This window comes from Podarcis cretensis (assembly GCF_951804945.1).
Source record: "Podarcis cretensis genome assembly, chromosome: 13".
Lineage (NCBI taxonomy): Eukaryota > Metazoa > Chordata > Lepidosauria > Squamata > Lacertidae > Podarcis > Podarcis cretensis.
Window position 1 is genome coordinate 26,630,322 of NC_137182.1, and position 18,924 is coordinate 26,649,245.

General features: G+C 45.9%; 1 protein-coding gene across 1 annotated transcript; it reads left to right on the top strand.

Moving 5' to 3' along the window:
• The first annotated feature begins 3,238 nt into the window (after nucleotides 1–3,238).
• Nucleotides 3,239–15,743, top strand: LOC307200317 (keratin, type I cytoskeletal 17-like). The gene is made up of 9 exons (XM_079948843.1): nucleotides 3,239–3,944; nucleotides 7,075–7,203; nucleotides 7,519–7,601; nucleotides 9,552–9,708; nucleotides 10,527–10,688; nucleotides 12,012–12,137; nucleotides 13,260–13,468; nucleotides 13,745–13,773; nucleotides 15,275–15,743. The coding sequence occupies exons 1-9, from the start codon at nucleotides 3,705–3,707 to the stop codon at nucleotides 15,370–15,372; spliced, it is 1,233 nt and encodes a 410-aa protein (XP_079804969.1). The 5' UTR covers nucleotides 3,239–3,704; the 3' UTR covers nucleotides 15,373–15,743.
• Nucleotides 15,744–18,924: the final 3,181 nt, after the last annotated feature.

Genomic DNA, 18,924 nt, shown 5'->3' on the forward strand with positions numbered 1-18,924 from the left:
TGGGACCAGTGGCCATGATCTTCATTTTTTTTGATGTTGAGCTTCAGACCATATTTTGCGCTCTCCTCTTTCACCCTCAATAAAAGGTTCTTTAATTCCTCCTCACTTTCTGCCATCAAGTGGCGGAAACCTATAGATGAATTCAAACATAATATTTACAGTTGCATGCTTTTCCAAGCATGGGCCTTCGGTCTCTTCTTCTAAAGTCCAAGCAACTTATTTCCCTCCCTTTCCAGAGCTCAGCACACAGCCTTCTGTATCTCAGTTAGGCCATGCCTTGCAGCTCCTATGAGGGATTTCCACTTTTACCTTCTCCTGCAGCTTTGCTCTCTTTCTTTCAAGTAGAGAAGACGCACTGCAAAACTTTATTCAATTTAGCAGTGCTCCTAATCGCATGAGAACTAGAGAACGCTCTAGAATTCAGTTACCAACCAACCAAATGTAAAGACATAGTAATGCATACAAGCATTTGCAATTTCAGTGAATTAAATTACTAAATACCCCTGACCTGTACAGCTTGAGGGTCCCATCTTCACCTCCCTTCATCAGCAGAGACCTACTCCTGCCTTTTCCGCAGGAAAACCCATTTAATAGGGACAGTGTCATAGTACCATCAAAAGAACCATCAGCGTATATGGCACTTTGCAAAGGAACATCTAAGGAACAAACAGCTTTCTGCCCCAAAGCACTTACAGTCTCAATTTCTATGGTGGAGGAAATAACAAATGCCAGGGAAGAAAAAGAAAGCACTCCTATGTATTCTTGAACTGCCCCATTGAAAGCTATTGCTTTGCTTTAGGGCTACTTTGATGTGTGTAGGTTGTGGCTGTTTATTTTGACTAGTGTCTTTAGCGTGTCACAATTACAAAGATGTAGGGTATGTTCACATTACCACTAATTCTGCCTCCAGCATTAGCCACGATCCATATCGATTCTGTAGTTTGTTGGCAAACACTGCTGTTTGGTGTGTCCCCCGCACCAGTTTCAGTACAGCTAGAAAACCAAATGCAGAGGAAAAAGTGAAGCAAAATTTGAGACAGCTGTTGCACATGTGCAGATGACAAGTTTGTGAATAGGAGTTTCAGTAGTAGGGGGGTTGTAGGGGCAGGGAAACCAAAATGGTGTTGTGTGCTGGGCAAAGACATTCTTCTGATGTGAACAACACAGTGCTTAAAATGCAGTTTGTGGGGGAAATGACCTTGGTGTTTTAAGCTTCTAATGTGAGCATACCCGTATTTTGGAATGTGTTGCCGAAACTGCTATGGCCAGGGATTTTTCCATATTCTTTCTTCCATATTCAGAACGCCACTTTGTGGAAAAACCCACGGAACATTCCGGGCACTGGAAAATTCCACATACCTGTGCTGATGTTTCCAATACCCTGCCTGCCTCTATTCACCAAGCTCTACTATCTTGAAATGTCTGCATTTTTTCTTGTGATCTGTCCTCACTTTCAGCATTCTTCCACTGAGCTCTTAACTTGGGTGTGGGCCAAGAATGGCTTTCAGGAAAAATATATATCGTGCATTTGAATTCTGAAGAGAGCAAAATCCTGGAACGTTAACAGTTTGGAGTGGGGGTGGGGAATCAACTTATTGCAAGAGCTTTCTATCTACTTTTTATGGTTTTAATAAAGCAAGATACATGCTGCCTCAGTCATGAAATCTCTCTCCTTCCTTACACCCAGCCACCCTCCCTGACTGGGGAACATTGTGACTTCATGAGTGCGGCGGGGGGTGGGGTGGGCTGGTGGGAGGACAAGGCTTTGCTGTGTGCCAATCTTATGGTTCTGAATTCAAACTCAAATATGCTCCATGATCTTGTATGAAAAAGGGATTGGGGCTCCAAGCACCCCCCCGGCAATGTTTTATTGCAGATGTATTCTGCAACATGTTTTCCCCTTCCAAATACAGCCATACTTTGGTTTTTGAATGCATGCCTTGTGACTCAAATGTCTTGGCTCCCGAATGCCGCAAACCTGGAAGTGAGTGTTCCGGTTTGCAAATTTTTTTCCGGAAGCCGAACGTCTGAATTGGCTTCTAATTGAGTGCAGGAAGCTCCTGCAGCCTGTCGGAAGCCGTGCCTTGGTTTTCCAATGTTTTTGGAAGTCGAACGGACTTCTGGAACAGATTTGTTCAAGAACCAAGGTATGACTGTACTTTTTATTGTTTTTTTTCCAGCTGCATATAAAATGAAGTGCATAAATTTTAAATACTGGAGTGACAGGGCCAAAGAAAAACAAGAAATGGTAAATAAAAGAAAAATGCAAAAAGCATTAACATTGATGGAATATGCAAATTCTAACACTTATGACATGATGATGTGTGTGTGTGGGGGGGGAAAGAAATATCAAAACAAGCAGGTTGATTCAGGTGGCATTAGATTACGTAACCCTCTCCAAAGTGATAGCTGAGCAATGGTGGGGGAATAATCGTTGAATGTTTGTTTGCATAACCTAGAAACAGGAACCAAACCACATCAAAACGATCTGTCTTCAAAGTGCCACAGCCTTACTATATTATTATTAGTATTATTTATTAAATTTCTATACTGCCCTTCCTCTGAGGATCACAGGAAGGTTTACAATATAAAAACACAAAAATACATAACATACTAATGAACAAACACAATACCCACCCTCCAACTGCAAGAGTAGAGTGTTCAGCTCCTTAGTCTGCACTGTGCTATATGCTTATAATAGTCCTATAATAAATGATGCTATAATAAAGGAGTTAGTCTCCTTTAGTAGCAGTTGTGCGAATCTGTCATGGTTTCTCCATCCTACCATGTCATTGCTGTCCAGAGAAGGGTACAGCCTGTCCAGGAAACCTTGCCCAGAACATTTGTGGCATGAGAAGTTCCAGGATTTCAGCTGGAAGTTGCAAGATATGCATAGCTGTCAACTTACAGATTTGAAAATAAGGGATCAGCAGCCTCGAAAATAAGGGATCAACAATTACTTTGATAAAATACATATTTTGTTGCATGCAAATGGCTTTAGATACCTATTAGGTCCTATAAATTACCATATAGCATATATTCAACACAAAAAAACAGCAACAATTTGTTGTTGACAAAGCACAGCTGGACATAGAAAGGGCCCCATTACCTTCAGTAGCTTATTTAAGGGACATAATCAATAAAGGACAGCTGCGGGACATGGCCCTGGGATAAGGGACTGTCCCGCCAAATAAGGGACGTTTGACAGCTATTACCTGAAAGTTCTCTTTCCAACCAAAGACACCTGACGGTCGGGGACTCTTGCGTGACAAGCTGCTTCCTCCAGCCTGTTCTTGCAGGACTGAACCTGCCAAGGGTTCCTTTCACATGGACTCCAGAGATTTTTGCACCCACTGTTCATATCTGGTTCTGGGATTGTAAGGGGCTGTTAGCAGGGAGACGGGAAAGGGACATTGCATCTTGGTTATCTTGGCATCCATCTGGCATTGACAAATTGGCCCGGGTCCAAACCTGATCAATGGCTGTTGCAATGGCATTGCAAATCTGCCTCGGGGAGCTAGGACTACAGGGACATTTCCCTTTCCAAAACAAATGCCTTTCTTGTGAAGGACAGCGAGATGATCCAATGTGGGAACGGCTAAGAGTTAGCCCTGCCCCTCAGCTTGCCTATATAAAGGGAGCTCTCCAGGACTGACCCTGCTGACTCTCCCACTCTGCATTGCCTCCTGCGGCCAGAAAGAACCATGACTACTTACTCCAGCCGCAGCCAGTCCTTCTCTGGAGGGATCCAGGGTTCCCGAGGGGGGAGCCTGCGTAGCCTAGGCAGGTCTCCGACAGCATCGAGCATCTATGGGGGCACCCCCGCAAAGAACGGCCTGGCCTGGCGCTACGGGCAGAGCGGTGCGGAGGCGAACATCTTTGACATGAACGAAAAGGGCACCATGCAGAATCTGAACGACCGCCTGGCTGCCTATCTGGAAAGGGTGAGTAGCTGGAGTTCCCTAGCAGGGAAAATGGGTGCTGAGAACTGGCCTCAAGATACATGGGTGGTATAAATGCCCCTCAGGCTTCGCTTTCGGAAGCCAGAGGAAACAGGGGCAGGGCTTGATTTCTAAAGGGGACCCTGTTGCTCCTTCTGTGTTGGCAGCTGTGCCACAGAGCCGGCCCTGCCGTTGGCAGAGTGAGACATGTGCCTCGGGCAGCTGACTTTAGATGCACGAAAGGGCAGGGAATTGCTACTTATTTTATTTAGATCATTACAGCTTCACACCCAGGGAGAAGAGCTCTTGTGGTGCTAAAACAACTTGGCCACTTTGCACCTTGACTTAAGCATCATTTGCTGTTCTGCCTCAGGCAATAAAACAGCTTGGCTTGGGCTGGATCTGCTTCGCCATCTTCCCTGGAAGAAAACCCCAAATTCACACACTCAGCATTCAGCAACCGTTTCAGAAATGTCAAACGTTTGCAAATGCAGTCCGTTCAACACTGTGAGATTCTTCAATAAATAACGGGGGGGGGGGGGGCATTATTTTGCCAAATGGAATTGCTTTATAACAAGTTTAGGCTCCCTACCATTCTCTAAATCCAACATAATGCATAACTGGAAAACTTGGGAAAATAGGACTTATTCAGTTAGAAAGGCCAAGGACTGAACTGTTAGTGCAAAATGTTATTCCTTTATTGAGATCAGTACATTGCTGGAAGTACTTTTGGGGTTCTATCTATCAATGTTTAAATTTGTATATTGTCATATCTCCAGGACTCAGAGCAGTTACAACATAAACTGCTTGATTTCTGTGTTAGCTTGTACTTGATTTGGGGGTAGGATTTCCTGGACCCAGTGCATTCCACGTGGACCCCCCTCCCCAGACTACTGGCAAGAGCTGCTGCTAAATGTGCATATATTAGCTTAGATTAGCCTACCTTACAAGGCTGTTGTTATTTGTACAATGGTACCTCGGGTTAAGAACTTAATTTGTTCTGGAGGTCCGTTCTTAACCTGAAACTGTTCTTAACTTGAGGTACCACTTTAGCTAATGGGGCCTCCCGCTGCCGCGCGATTTCTGTTCTCATCCTGAGGTAAAGTTCTTAACCCGAGGTACTATTTCTGGGTTAGCGGAGTCTGTAACCTGAAGCGTCTGTAACCTGAGGTGCCACTGTACTTAACTGATTTCTTACCTACCCTTCACTGTAATGTCTCAGGGCAGGTTGCAGCAATATGAAATAATAATTATTAAAAGCAATTTAACAACAAATCACAGGAGTAGGCAGGATCCTATTGCAAAGATAAAAGTGGAAGGAGGGGGAGGATAACGTACACAATGTTGAGTTCCTGTGTAGAAAAGCAAAATGCAAATATGTAATGTCATTTGCAGCAGCCCCCTTGCTTTAATTGCAATGTTTCGTAGTCCTGACATGTACAGGAATATATAAATAAGGCTTCCAACCCTGATAAATTGCAACATGCAAAATAAAAATAAAAAATACTCTGAATATGCGCAGTTTCAAACTTTGGCGTTTGAATTATCGACTCTCAGCCTAGCCTACCTCACAAGGCTGTTGTGAAGCCTTCAGCTCCCGGGAGTGAAATCAATATCCAAATATAGAACAGGAAGGAAGATATACATGTGATTTCACAACTCTCCGCGAATCACATACACAAACCATTTAGTCATCCTTCACCAACAAAAAAGGATCCTTGTGCTAAAGTACATCCCGCAGAGATTTTATTTTTCTGCAGCTGCAAGGTGTTTGATTACTTATTTTCTCTTTTCTCTTTTTGCTTATGGTTACTGCATATGAATTAATAACAGCCCAGTCATGACAAGTGGGCCATTAGTGGCTGGGTGAAGGACATTGCATTAGTGACATTTTTCCTAAGTAGGGAAGAAACACCTGGCTTTTATTTCAAGAGAATTACTTTTGAGTAAAACAAACCAAAGCCAGCAAATTCTGTTTATTCTGTAGAGGCAATACATTTTGGGAGTGAACGAAATAATATGGAAATGGGGGAAAGTGCTTAAGCACAGACACCCCCAGCGTCTTCCTCTGTCCAGCATTTGCCTAGCTGCAGTAGCCTCTGCTAGTTTTTCTGCTGCTCTTGGAGGGTCCCCCCTGAGTCCCAGGTGGGGATGGTCTGTATCTCTTGCTCTAATAGCTTAGCAACCACTGTTAAGTGTCCTTAATGACGCTGAAGCCTTAGAGCTGCCTCCACATTTTGTGCTCTAACTTTCTTCAGAGATCTCCAACTGACTTACTTTTTTAAAAAAAATGAAAGTTAAGAATATGGGTCCCCTGTTGGCCCATGGCCTGGTCCCCATGTACCTTCTGTAACACCCCACCACCGCTGTTGTCCCTGGGTCAGATGTTGTGAATAACCCTCCATGACATTCACAATTCATTCCCTGCTACTATTCTCCATGACCGTCACTTACGGATCTTTTTAAAAAGGCAAGGAACTATCCCTCTAATATCAAACTTAGGTGGGTCCTGTGCTGATCAGCTTGCAAGCAAAACAAGACCATTAAAAAAGTAAGGCGGTTGTCGTTGTTTTGCATCCTTGGAAGGGTTCCTTAGGTTTGTGGAAGTATGTTTGTTAATTGAGTGAAATAGTTTAAACAACCGGGGAAGGACTTGTGTTCATTAGCTTCCTGGACCTACAGAAAGTTGAGAGTATCAACTGAGAAAAGGAAGGTAAAGAAGGAAATTCTCTGTTTACACCCCAAAGCTATTGCAAGCTACAGTGGTACCTCTGGTTAAGTACTTAATTCGTTCCGGAGGTCCGTACTTAACCTGAAACTGTTCTTAACCTGAAACACCACTTTAGCTAATGAGGACTCCCGCTGCTGCTGCCCCACCGAAGCATGATTTGTGTTCTTATCCTGAAGCAAAGTTCTTAACCTGAAGCACTATTTCTGGGTTAGCGGAGTCTGTAACCTGAAGCGTATGTAACCTGAAGCGTCTGTAACCCGGAGGTACCACTGTACCCTCTAGTGAGTAGACTGAAAAGTCAAAACAGCTTACAGGAGAGCACAGCTGTCCTTGGTGGGGTTCAGCAACCCCTTTATTCTGATATCCTCACCACCCTGTTTGATTTCCTCTGCCATATGCTAGGTGCGCTCCCTTGAGGAATCTAACAGTCACCTAGAGAACAACATCCGGGAGATATACCTCAAGCGAGCATCAACGGAGGCTCCGGATCTGAGCCCTTATTTCAACACCATCACTGACCTGAAGTCTAAGGTACCTGGATGATTGCCATTTCTTCTTCTTCCAAAGGGATATAGCTTAGTGGCAAGAGCATCTGTTTTGCATGGAGGAGTTCCTAGATTTAATCCCTGGCATCTCCAGGGATGTGCAAGATTTTCAGTTGCAAAACAAAACGATTTTGCCTACTGATGGGCTTATTCTTGCACTAACAGAAGTCTGTCCGGGTGGTGGAAACTGACTTGTGCATGGTCAGTATCCGGGCTTGGTTCTTTGGTGGCCTGAAGATCCCCATACCAAGATCTAAGATAGCATTATGGAGACTAACCGACCTCTTTCATCCCTCTGCAGATCCAGCAGGAGACCTTGAACAATGCTGGGCTGCTCTTACAGATCGATAATGCCAAACTCGCTGCTGATGATTTCAGAGTGAAGTAAGGACTCTTCATCCTAGCTGCCTCTTTCTGTCCATCATGCATATACAGTAATAGCCAAGGCAACACGATGACCAAATAAAATGATACAATATCAATATACACTCTTTATATAATATGAAATATATGAAATCACATAAACAGAAAACTTGCGAATCTCTGAAAGCCACAGAATATGCACTCTTAATGGATTCTCTTGAAAACATAAAACCAAATAAATGTAAGTCTTCTAAGTCTCTGAAAGTCTTTGTAGACTATGCAAGTCTCTGAAAGAAGCAATGTAACATAACTTTATGACCACTGCTCCATAGCAATTGTTGTTATACTTTTTCCCCTTCACCATATACAGTGGTACCTCAGGTTAAGAACTTAATTCGTTCTGGAGGTCTGTTCTTAACCTGAAACTGTTCTTAACCTGAGGTACCACTTTAGCTAATGGGGCCTCCTGCTGCTGCCGCACCGCTGGAGCACGATTTCTGTTCTCATCCTGAAGCAAAGTTCTTAACCTGAGGTACTATTTCTGGGTTAGCGGAGTCTGTAACCTGAAGCGTATGTAACCCGAGGTACCACTGTAGATGGGTTTTTGAAGCATTTCTGTATCCTTCTGCTGTGCTGAAGAAGAATTCCACGAAACAGTGGGTATATCCGGAATCACTGTTCACAACGTCCATTTGCGAACTACTTCGGCTGCGTTGGACACCATAAACAAAGCTTTTCAGCCTGTTTTCACCAGATAAGAATATGTTACATTGCTTCTTTCAGAGACTTGCATAGTCTTCAAAGACTTAAAGAGACTTATAAGACTTAGGTTTATTTGGTTTTATGTTTTCAAGAGAATCCATTAAGAGTGCATATTTTGTGACTTTCAGAGATCCGTAAGTTTTCTGTTTATGTGATTTCATGTATTTCATATTATAGAAAGAGTGTATATTGATATTGTATCATTGTATTTGGTCATCGTGTTGCCTTGGCTATTACTGACTATTGTTTGCAACACAGGGGTTAAATTGTTTGGTTACAATTGGGGTGCCTTGAATGATGGTCAGGGGTGCTGCAGGCAACAATGGCCTCTGTCCCTCTTTCCTTCCCTCCCTCCTCTGATGCCCTCTTGCGTCTCTGTCTCCCAAAGGCTTGCACAGCTGTTGGTTGCAGCAGCCCTGGTTACAAGCTCCAAAGGTCAGGGAGTATGGTCAGGGAGTAGAAATAAAATAAAAAATGAAACAAATTGGCTGCACTGTTTACCCCACATCCCCGTAGGGTCAACCACCCAGCTGATGACATGTGTCGGCCCTGGGCCTTGGAAGATGGGAAGGATCTGCTGCCATAAAGGCTACACAGAGGCACAAATTAAAAAGAGGTTTTCCTTCTTAGAATTTTCCTTATTCTATAGCAATTTATCCAGCTTAATAAAAACTTCAAGATGCTGAAAAGTCACCATCGGGGGAAAAAAGAAAGATGATCCACCTTGCTGTTGGTTAAGGCTGAACAGCAGATTTAGGGCCCCTCCAGATCTAGGGATTTAGGGAGGTTGTCTGGTTACTTATCACCTTGGCTCAGGGGTCGCATAACTCCATCCCCTCCAGAATTTCTCCAATGGAAATAGGGACGTCCTAAGGAAAAGCGGGACATTCCAGGATCAAATCAGAAACTGGGACGGTTTCTGAAAATCTGGGACTGTCCCTGGAAAATAGGGACACTTGGAGGTTCTGAGATTAGGGGCTCTCAACAACAACAACAACAACAACAACAACAAAAACAACAACAACAACTTATTAATACCCCGCCCATCTGGCTGGATTTCCCCAGCCACTCTGGGCAGCTTCCAACAAAATATTAAAAAGAGACAGCACAACCAGAACCTCAAGCATTGTCCCAGCACACCCTCAGTTATGTGGTTTTTCAGAGCCTTGGCTGGAAAAATGCTGCACAGCCCCTATTTGCCCACTTCAGGTTGGAAACGGAGGCGGCCATACGGCAGTCCGTGGAGGGGGACTTCGGTGGGCTGCGCAAGGCACTGGAGGAACTCAACACCAGCCGGGCTACCTTGCAGGTGCAAGTGGACAACCTCCAAGAGGAACTGGCCTACCTCAAGAGGAACCACAAGGAGGTGAGAGCTGGGTGGGCGTAGGGACTCAGGAACAGCAGGGCCTGCACACGAGCGGCGGGAAGCTTTTCAACCATTCTGAGAGCCGCATGCCAGCTGTGGTTGAAGCCAGAGGCAACAGTGGAGAAAGCAATGGACGCAGATTTCACCTTTGCTCCCACCGAGTCTCTGCCTTTCTTTCTTTCTTTCTTTCTTTCTTTCTTTCTTTCTTTCTTTCTTTCTTTCTTTCTTTCTTTATTTTCTATACCGCTTTATATTTTCAAGAAAAATCTCAAAGCAGTTTACAGCATATTAAAAGATCAATAAAACAACCCGAAGAAAGTCAAATATAGAGTATACAGTCGAAACAACATAATTAACAGAAGACTAGAATGTTATCTTAAAGATTTCAAAATAAAACATTACAAAAGGAGGTCAACTACAGAATACGTATTTAGCACAAACAAAGTTAACACAAAAAACTTAAACATTTCAAAAAACACACACAACGACATTGCTAAGTGAAGCCAAATATAAACTGCACATTTAAAACAGCATACTTAACAAGAGAATAAAATATTATCATAAGCAAGACACGGCTGTTTGGCAGGCACAAAAAGATGGGGCAAAAGAATCCATTAGTTAGGCTTTGTTGTCAGGCATGGCAACGTCCCTCTGGTCTCACCAGGGGCCTCTTTGGTAGAGCTGGTGAGTGTGGGCCTCGCCCCCTCGGCCAGGGGGAAAGGGCCTTGCAGGGAGCGGCCTTCAAGACCCACAGCCCTTCCTGGCTTCTGGCTGGTTCCCCACGGATGCGCCTACTCGCCTCTCTTCTCGCCCCACAGGAGGTGACCTCTCTCCAGGGGAGGCTGGGGGGCACCGTCAACGTGGAAGTGGACTCCATGCCTGGTGCCGACCTGCAGAAAGTGCTGGCTGAGATCCGAGACCAGTATGAGGACGTCACGGAGAAGAACCGCCGGGAAGCCGAGGCGTTGCACAAGTCCCAGGTTAGGCGAGGCTCAGCGAGGAGAGATGGTCAAATGGCTCAGGGGCCAAAGGTGGCGGAGGTGGCGGCTTGCTGATGGTATGGATTTGCACGCAAATATTCAGCCTATGCCAACCTGGTGCCCTCTGGATGTTGCTGAGCAACAGCTCCTATCATCCTTGACTATTGGCCAAGGAAGGCATGGGTTTAGCATCCTTTTTAAGGAAGTGTTGGGACGTGGGTGGCGCTGTGGGTTAAACCACAGAGCCTAGGACTTGCCAATCAGAAGGTTGGCGGTTCGAATCCCCTCAACGGGGTGAGCTCCCGTTGCTTGGTCCCTGCTCCTGCCAACCTAGCAGTTCGAAAGCACGTCAAAGTGCAAATAGATAAATAGGTACCACTCTGGTGGGAAGGTAAATGGCGTTTCCGTGTGCTGCTCCGGTTCGCCAGAAGCGGCTTAGTCATGCTGGCCACATGACCCAGAAGATGTATGCCGGCTCCCTCGGCCAATAAAGCGAGATGAGTGCTGCAACCCCAGAGTCGGCCATGACTGGACTTAATGGTCAGGGGTCCCTTTACCTTTTACCGTTACCTTAAGGAAGTGTAGTTCTGTTCCAAAACAACACGGCATACTTTTCCCTTCCAGAAATCTAGCTGGCAAGAACATCTTATTTTCTTTCTGTGCAGCTTTTAGGGATGAAGTTCAGAGTGGGCTTTACTGGCAGGAATGGCAAGACCTCGTGATTCCATGACCTTCAGATCTGATTCAGGATCTGTTTCCATTTCTGGAAGACAGAGTAGCAACCTCATGTGCTGAAGTCTGCTCCAGCTCCAGCTCCAGCTCCAGCTCCAGCTTCCTTTTCTGTGCTTTGACATTTACATATTCGAATGCTGAGCATTCCCCCTCCTTCCTACGCCTCCCAAAGTTTCTGGTCCTTATTGAGTTGAAGCTTAAGAATGTTTGGGCAGTGCCCTCTGTTTTGCAAAATCTCAGATGCTGAAGGAAGGAAGGGCAGACAGAGTTGGTGCATAACATAAGTTTAAGTGCTGTGCATTTGGTTTCCTGCATTGTTCCCTGGGAGCAAAATTAAGAACATCAATACAGAGAAAGAAACACATACAAATGCATTTAATTTGCATTGTCTACTGTATTTAGTCCCAGGAAGCTTGGGGAGATGGGTTGGCTTGGAATGCTGAATTACTCTGCCATTTTTTAAAAATACGCTGAATTAACATTGATGCAGAATTTTGATTTGATTAAAAACAACACCATCCGTCCAGCTGTCCGGCTGGAAGAGGATGCGGGGAGGTCGCACCAGAAACGAGGACTTCTTCTGTCTTGCAGATGGATGCACTCAACCAGGAGGTTGCTGTCAGCCACGAAGCTCTGCAGGCAGCTCAGCAGAAGATCACGGAGCTCAGACGCCTGGCTCAGGCCTTGGAGATTGAGCTGCAGTCTCTCCGCAGCATGGTCAGTACCAGCCACTTCCCCATGCTGCCAAGAGGCTGCGCATCAGAAAGCATCGCCAGAGTGATGTGGATTCCGTGGTTGCTTATGTTTGCCAACGATTTCGGAAATCTCTGTTTTCGCTTCCTCTTTTTTTTAACTAACGCAAAATCAAGTTATGGCCCTTAAGTCTGCTACCACAGCCTCAACTGTCTATGTGCAATTTGGGTGTGTGAATGTGTGCATGTGTGCATTGAACAGAGTTCCCAGTTAGGAGAGAGAGAGAGAGAGACAGAACTCCAGCACACTGCATATCTCTTAGTCTGTGTCAGGCTTGAGGAATCCTCTCCCTCCACGCTGATGGCACCAAGAGGCAGGGAGGAAACAAGAAAGTTCTTACGTATGATTTATTCAGTCATCACTCTAAAGACAAATAATTCCAGTCATTCCTCCATAATGGAGTTGCTCACACTGAGCTCCTTCCCTTTCCCCCTCTAGCAACAACACCTGCTTCTATGGTGTCCATCCGTGGACAATTGTCTCTCACTCTTTGTTCTTGCACCCTTCATGAACTCTAGGTGTTTTTTTTTGGGGGGGGGGGTCAGTTATGTTGTCCAGAGACGTGTCAGTTAGCTGCTCTGTCTCCTCTCCACCTTCTCCTAACTCTGCATAACTCTGCTGTTCACCTATCTCTGAGCTGTTATCTCCCTCCAAGCCCTCTTGTAAATCAAGACTGCCTTCCTTCTCTCTGGAAGCTACAGGAGAAGGGGATGAGGAGACCCCTCACCATTCCTCCTCTTCAGCCCAGTCCCTGACAGCCTGCCCCCCATGGCTAGGGAACACATAATTTAATTCACACAATGTATATGGGTCCCAGAAGGTGCCTTGGCCCAGAATTTAGGCAACTTTGAGGAAGTGATTTGGTTTCAGAGAAGGAGAGTCCTCCATCACATGTTCCCCTGTAAGCATGGTGGGAGTGAGCAACCATTCATGTGTCCCTACAGCTTTGGACACCAGAGATCGGTTGGAGTTCTGTGGTGCTCTCAAGCCCTGAGTGCCTTGCAGGAAAGACAGAATATATAATAGAGACAACAAAAGGCCATCTGCTTGGGACTTTCACAAAGCAACTTCCTTCTTTGTTTCCAGAAAGTGGCCCTGGAAGGTTCCCTGGCTGAGACTGAATCCCGTTATGGGATAGAGATCTCGCGCCTGCGTGATCTCGTGAGCGCCAGGGAGGCTGAGCTGTTCCAGCTCAGATCTGATGCCCAGAACCAAGCGGAGGACTACAAGCGACTGATGGACATCAAGAACAGGCTGGAGCAGGAGATTGCTACCTATCGGCACCTCCTTGAAGGGTATGAGGATATGAGGGTGGGGAACACAAACAAGGGTCCGTCTCCCAGGACCTGCTGGTCACCATTCCTTCTATTTCCGAAGTTCAGGGGTGAGGGTGGATTTTTATGTCACCAAAACAGGAGCCCCCCCCCACGCAAGAGGGAGGTAGCAGCAGGTTCAGGGGAACTCCTGGGTTGGAAGAAGTGCAAAAGATCTTTAGGGGAAACTAGCCTTAAGGTGATTCCAAGCCTTTGGGATCTTTTAACTGACCCAGTGTTCTTTTCTGCTCCCTTTAGGTCAGAGCCTGAGCCACCGCCTACCCCAGGTAAGCAGAAAAACTTGGCTTTTAGGGCTGCCCATTAGGAAAACCTGCATATCTTTGCATACATAGAAACTGCAAACCAGGACTTCATATCTTTCACAAATGAATTCAGCGGGACTTACTCCTATTTAAACGGGGCTAGGAATGCAGCCCTAGTCTTTGGTCTGGAGTAAAACACACGGCACACCTAAAGCCCATTGATGAAATCAGTGTATGGTGATTTCCCTGCACAATATAAATAAATCGGCCTGGAATGAATCAGATCATAGTAGTCAGTGTTTTTGCAACACTGTCTGTCCACCAGGGGGCAGCGTGTCCCCACTCCAAATAGGATGGCAGTGCAATCTCTACCAACCTGGTCTTGCCTATGAGCATCATATGAGCATCATACCTGGAAGATGCGGGAAGACCATGTTATACAGCCAACCTTAAAAGGCAGCCGTTTCCTTCTGCCAGCCCCTTGCAGTTACACAGTCTAGGACACAAGCTGAGATCAGGAGTACGGCAGCACAACGGCTTGAGCAAGGGAGTCAAGCCACATGTCTGTGGAACGAGAAGAGAAAAACAACAACAAGCCATTAGGCATTGTCTAAGCAGTTTGTCCTGGGGTTGTGTGTGTGTGTGTTGGGGGGTGGGGAATCTTTCCAGACTCTAAAGACAGCCTGACTTGGAACATGAGCCAAAGGGACAGGTCTCTCAATAGCTTCAGTGCACACACTTCTCTGGATTTTGCATCACAGTTCTCCAGCCAAGCGATGTGTCAGAAGACGCATCTGCCAGGGTGACGCATGGACAGAAATGCACACTGCAGTGGAAATAGCACACGCCGATGCACTGATCAGAGGAAACCACTTTGCAATAAATAAATAAATTTGTGCATTAGCCAAAATTGCATACAAATGTGCAGATGACTGGAGGAATTCACACTAAAATGCTGATGAGTTTTCATGAGGACTCAAAAAAGAAAAGAAAAATATTCCCCTGCAATTTGACATGGCAATGTGAACAACAACAACAACTCATTATTTATACCCTGCCCATCTGACTGGGTTTCTCCAGCCACTCTAGGCAGCTCCCAACAGAATATTTAAAACATGATAAAACATCAAACATTAAAAACTTCCCTAAAGAGAGCTGCCTTCAGATGTCTTCTAAAAGTCAGATAGTTGTTTATTTCTTTGATATCTGATGGGAGGGCGTTCCACAGGGCGGGCGCCACTACTGAGAAGGCTCTCTGCCTGGTTCCCTGTAAACTCACATCTCGCAGTGAGGGAACCACCAGAAGGCCCTTGGTGTTGGACCTCTGTGTCTGGGCTGAACGATGGGGATGGAGACGCTCCTTCAGGTATACCGGGCCGAGGCCATTTAGGGCTTTGAAGGTCAGCGCCAACACTTTGAATTGTGCCCGGAAATGTACTGGGAGCCAATGTAGGTCTTTCAGAACTAGACTTAAGGCTGAAAAAATTAGAAAAACTTAACTTGGCTGTTCTTTCCATCCTTACAGAGCCCTGCTCGAGCCGCCGGGTGAAGACTCTCATTGAAGAGCTGGTGGATGGCAAAGTGGTCTCTTCCCGGGTGGAGGAGGTGGAGCACCAGCTCTGAACGAGGCTGGCTTGGCCACAGAAAGGGCTGGCAGAAGACAGGTGATGGTGGCGGGTGGTGCTGGGGCCACGATTCTGCATGACTTTTCCTGCCGAGCTGATTATATACATGCCCAGACTTCTGTCTTCAAATAAAACAAGTCTTTCACTTCTGCTGAAGGACCTGCTTTGCTGTGGTTTCTGAGATGGGGTTTGGGGGAGGACCTTCAAGTCAACATGTCACATTTTCTCCTTTACCTGCACAGTCAGTGTGGTGTAGTGGTTAAGAGTGGTATACTTGTAATCTGGTGAACCGGGTTCACTTCCCCGCTCCTCCACATGCAGCTGCTGGGTGACCTTGGGCCAGTCACGCTTCTTTGAAGTCTCTCAGCCCCACTCAACTCAAAGAGTGTTTGTTGTGGGAGAGGAAGCGAAAGGAGATTGTTAGCCACTTTGAGACTCCCTAGGGTAGTGATAAAGCGGGATATCAAATCCAAACTCCTCCTCCTCCTCCTCCTCTTCCTCCTCCTCTTCTTCTTCTTCCTGGGTCACTCTCTGGCCCTTTTGACTTCCCAGCTCTCTGGTCCTGTCTCCTCCATTATATTCCACTGCTATGTTTTTATCTGGGGGTTGGGGACTGAGCCTTGATGATGGAGCACATGGTCTTTGCAGAGGTTCAATTCCTGACATCTCCAGGTAGGGAGGTGGGAGGGGCTTCTGACTTGAAACCCTGCTATCAGTCCGTGTTGACAATACTGAGCTCAATAGGCCACAGGCCTGACTTGGAATGAGGCACCTTCTGGTGTTTTCCACCTGACTACCTTTCTTCCATCAACATCAGAGGGGAAGGACTGTAGGTCCATTGTCGGGCATCTACTTTGCACCCAGAATGTCCCGGGTTCAATTCCTGACATTTCCAGGTTGGGCTGGGAGAGACTCCTGCCAGAAGCTGCTGCCAATCAGTGTAAACAATGCTGGGCTGGATGAACTAATGGTCTGACAGGTTTCTATATTCCCTGGGCAAAAATAATGTTTGGACTCCACCTCCCATCATCTCTGAGCATTGGTGACGCTGTCTGGGGCTAGTAGGAGTCCAACAATCAGGAGAGAACACCAGACTTGCTGGTCCTATTCCATGTGGTAACTTGCTTTAAAATCTGATTTAGAGATCGTGAGATTGTAGAGTTGAGAGGGTCCCGAGGGTCATCTAGTCCAGCCCCCTGCGTTGCAGGAATCGCACCTAAAGAATCTCCGCCAGAAGATCATCAAACCTCTGTTTAAAAAACTCCCAGTGAAGGAGAGTCCATCACCTTCTGAGGTAGCCCATTTCGCCCTTGAACAGCTCTTATCATCAGAAAGTTATTCGTGATGTTCAGTCAAAATATTCTTTCTTGGGATTTGAATCCATTGGAACAGGAGAAACAAACTTGTTCCATCTTCCACGTGGCAGCCCTTCAGATATTTGAAGATGGCACTCATGTCTCCTCTCAGTTTCCTCGTTCCCAGGCTAAACATACCCAATTCTCTCAACTGTTCCTCATAAGGCTTGGTTTCCAGACCCTTGCTCATCTTGGTTGCCCTCCTCTGCACACGTTCCAGCTTGTCAATACAGTGGCAGCTCGGGTTAAGTACTTAATTTGTTCTGGAGATCTGTTCTTAACCTGAAACCTGTTCTTAACCTGAAGTACCACTTTAGCTAATGGGGCCTCCTGTTGCCGCTGTGCTGCCGCTGCACAATTTCTGTTCTCATCCTGAAGCAAAGTTCTTAACCCGAGGTACTATTTCTGGGTTAGCGGAGTCTGTAACCTGAAGTGTCTGTAACCTGAAGTGTGTGTAACCCGAGGTACCACTGTATCCTTCTTAAATTGTGGTGCCCAGAACTGAACACAGCATTTCATGTATGGTCTGACCAAAGCAGAATAGAGTGGTCTCAGGACATTTCTGTTGATGCAGCCTAGAATAGTATTAGCTGTTTTTGCTGTGGCATCACACGGTTGACAGTGACAGAAAGGTTCTATTACACACTTCCCATGCCATTCACATATAAAGTTTGTAGTGGATGGACTTACTTTGACAGAGCATGAGGAACCTTCTGTGCAGTGATACCAAATATTACTGTTGGGCAGGCACCCTTGCTATAATATTTTAGAGGCCCACAAAAAAGTTTATTTCAGCAAGCCTATCCAGACACATAATTTATATAGCTATTTTAAAGAGTCGCTGATTTTATCTGTATTTTTAATTGATATACCACATTGTTGTTTTTGAGTTTTAGATGGAGCTGTTTATGTTTTTTCTCCAACTATACATGAATAAAAATCAGAACTGGGAAGGGAGAAAGATTCTCCCCTCCCTGCCCCCACTGCTTTATATGTGAATTGGGCAGTCATGTGATTAATAGTCTTGTGGCATCTGGCTTGGCCCTCAGTTACTGTAGGTCAGGGAGTAGTTGTTGAACTACGATACTCCGCAGACATCTGAGATCAGCACCTCGCTCCCTTGCGTCATAGGCAAACCCCAATGTAATCCCGACCATCCTTGGCCATATACTCTTCTTGCCACCAGGTGGCAGTAGAAGCTGCAAAATCCACCCCAGGAACACGCTCAATGTCTAGGTAATTGAGAGGGTCTCTAGCAGGTGCAGGGGGACCTGAACTACAACTCCCGCCAGAAAGATAGTCAAAAGCCAGGGAAGATGGGAGTTGTAGTTCAGCAACATCAGGTCCACCAAAGATTCTTCACCCACCAACTGGGATATAACAATGGAGTCTGCACTGCACTTTGCTGCTGCACAGACTTGCAAGGGTTAAAGGTAGTTTCTTTGCAACAAGCTTGGCTTGCAAAAGCTGTTCTTTTAACGGGGTAGGTTGGTTTAAAAAGTTTCTCTTTGGGTGGGGCGGGTGGAAGCAACAAGAGTCCTCTAAAAAGTTGCACGATTCCTGCAGCATGAGCTATTTATAGGCAATAACATGACCTCCCGCCCCAGTTGGAAGTCACTGCACTGCTAGATGATCCATTCTGAGTCTGTTCCACGTGTTTTTAAAGCAGCTAGAAGTTAACAAACTCATTCCCGGAGAAAAAAAATAAGTAGAAATACAATCCGCGATAGAGTCGTCATGCTGTTCTATGTGTGGCCACCAGATGTCAGTGCAGCCTGCATGTTAAGGAGGGTGGGGGATGTGCCTATGGAAACCAGGCTGTACCATGGACAGCTCACCATCTAGGGGTGCAATAGGACAAGGAATGCATTTAGTAAGCTACACCTACGGGACTCAAGCGAGCAGACTTTCTCAGAGCCAAACAAGACCAGTCAATGGTCTAATAATTCCGTTTCAAAGCAGCTGTTGGAGGAACTCGCGTTGCATCGCACCCTCTCCCCTAAATCGTACCCTCTTCCCCCCAAAGATTTGCCTTCTGCAACGGAACAGCACAGAGAGGGAAGGGAAGATCCAATTTGGGTGGCTACTCCCCCCAGTTGTTTTTTAAATGATAAAAAGTAAGTTAAAACAGACAGGACTTCCGATCCTGAGTTGCTTTATTGGTGCTTCAGACATCTAAAAAGTCCATGTCCTCT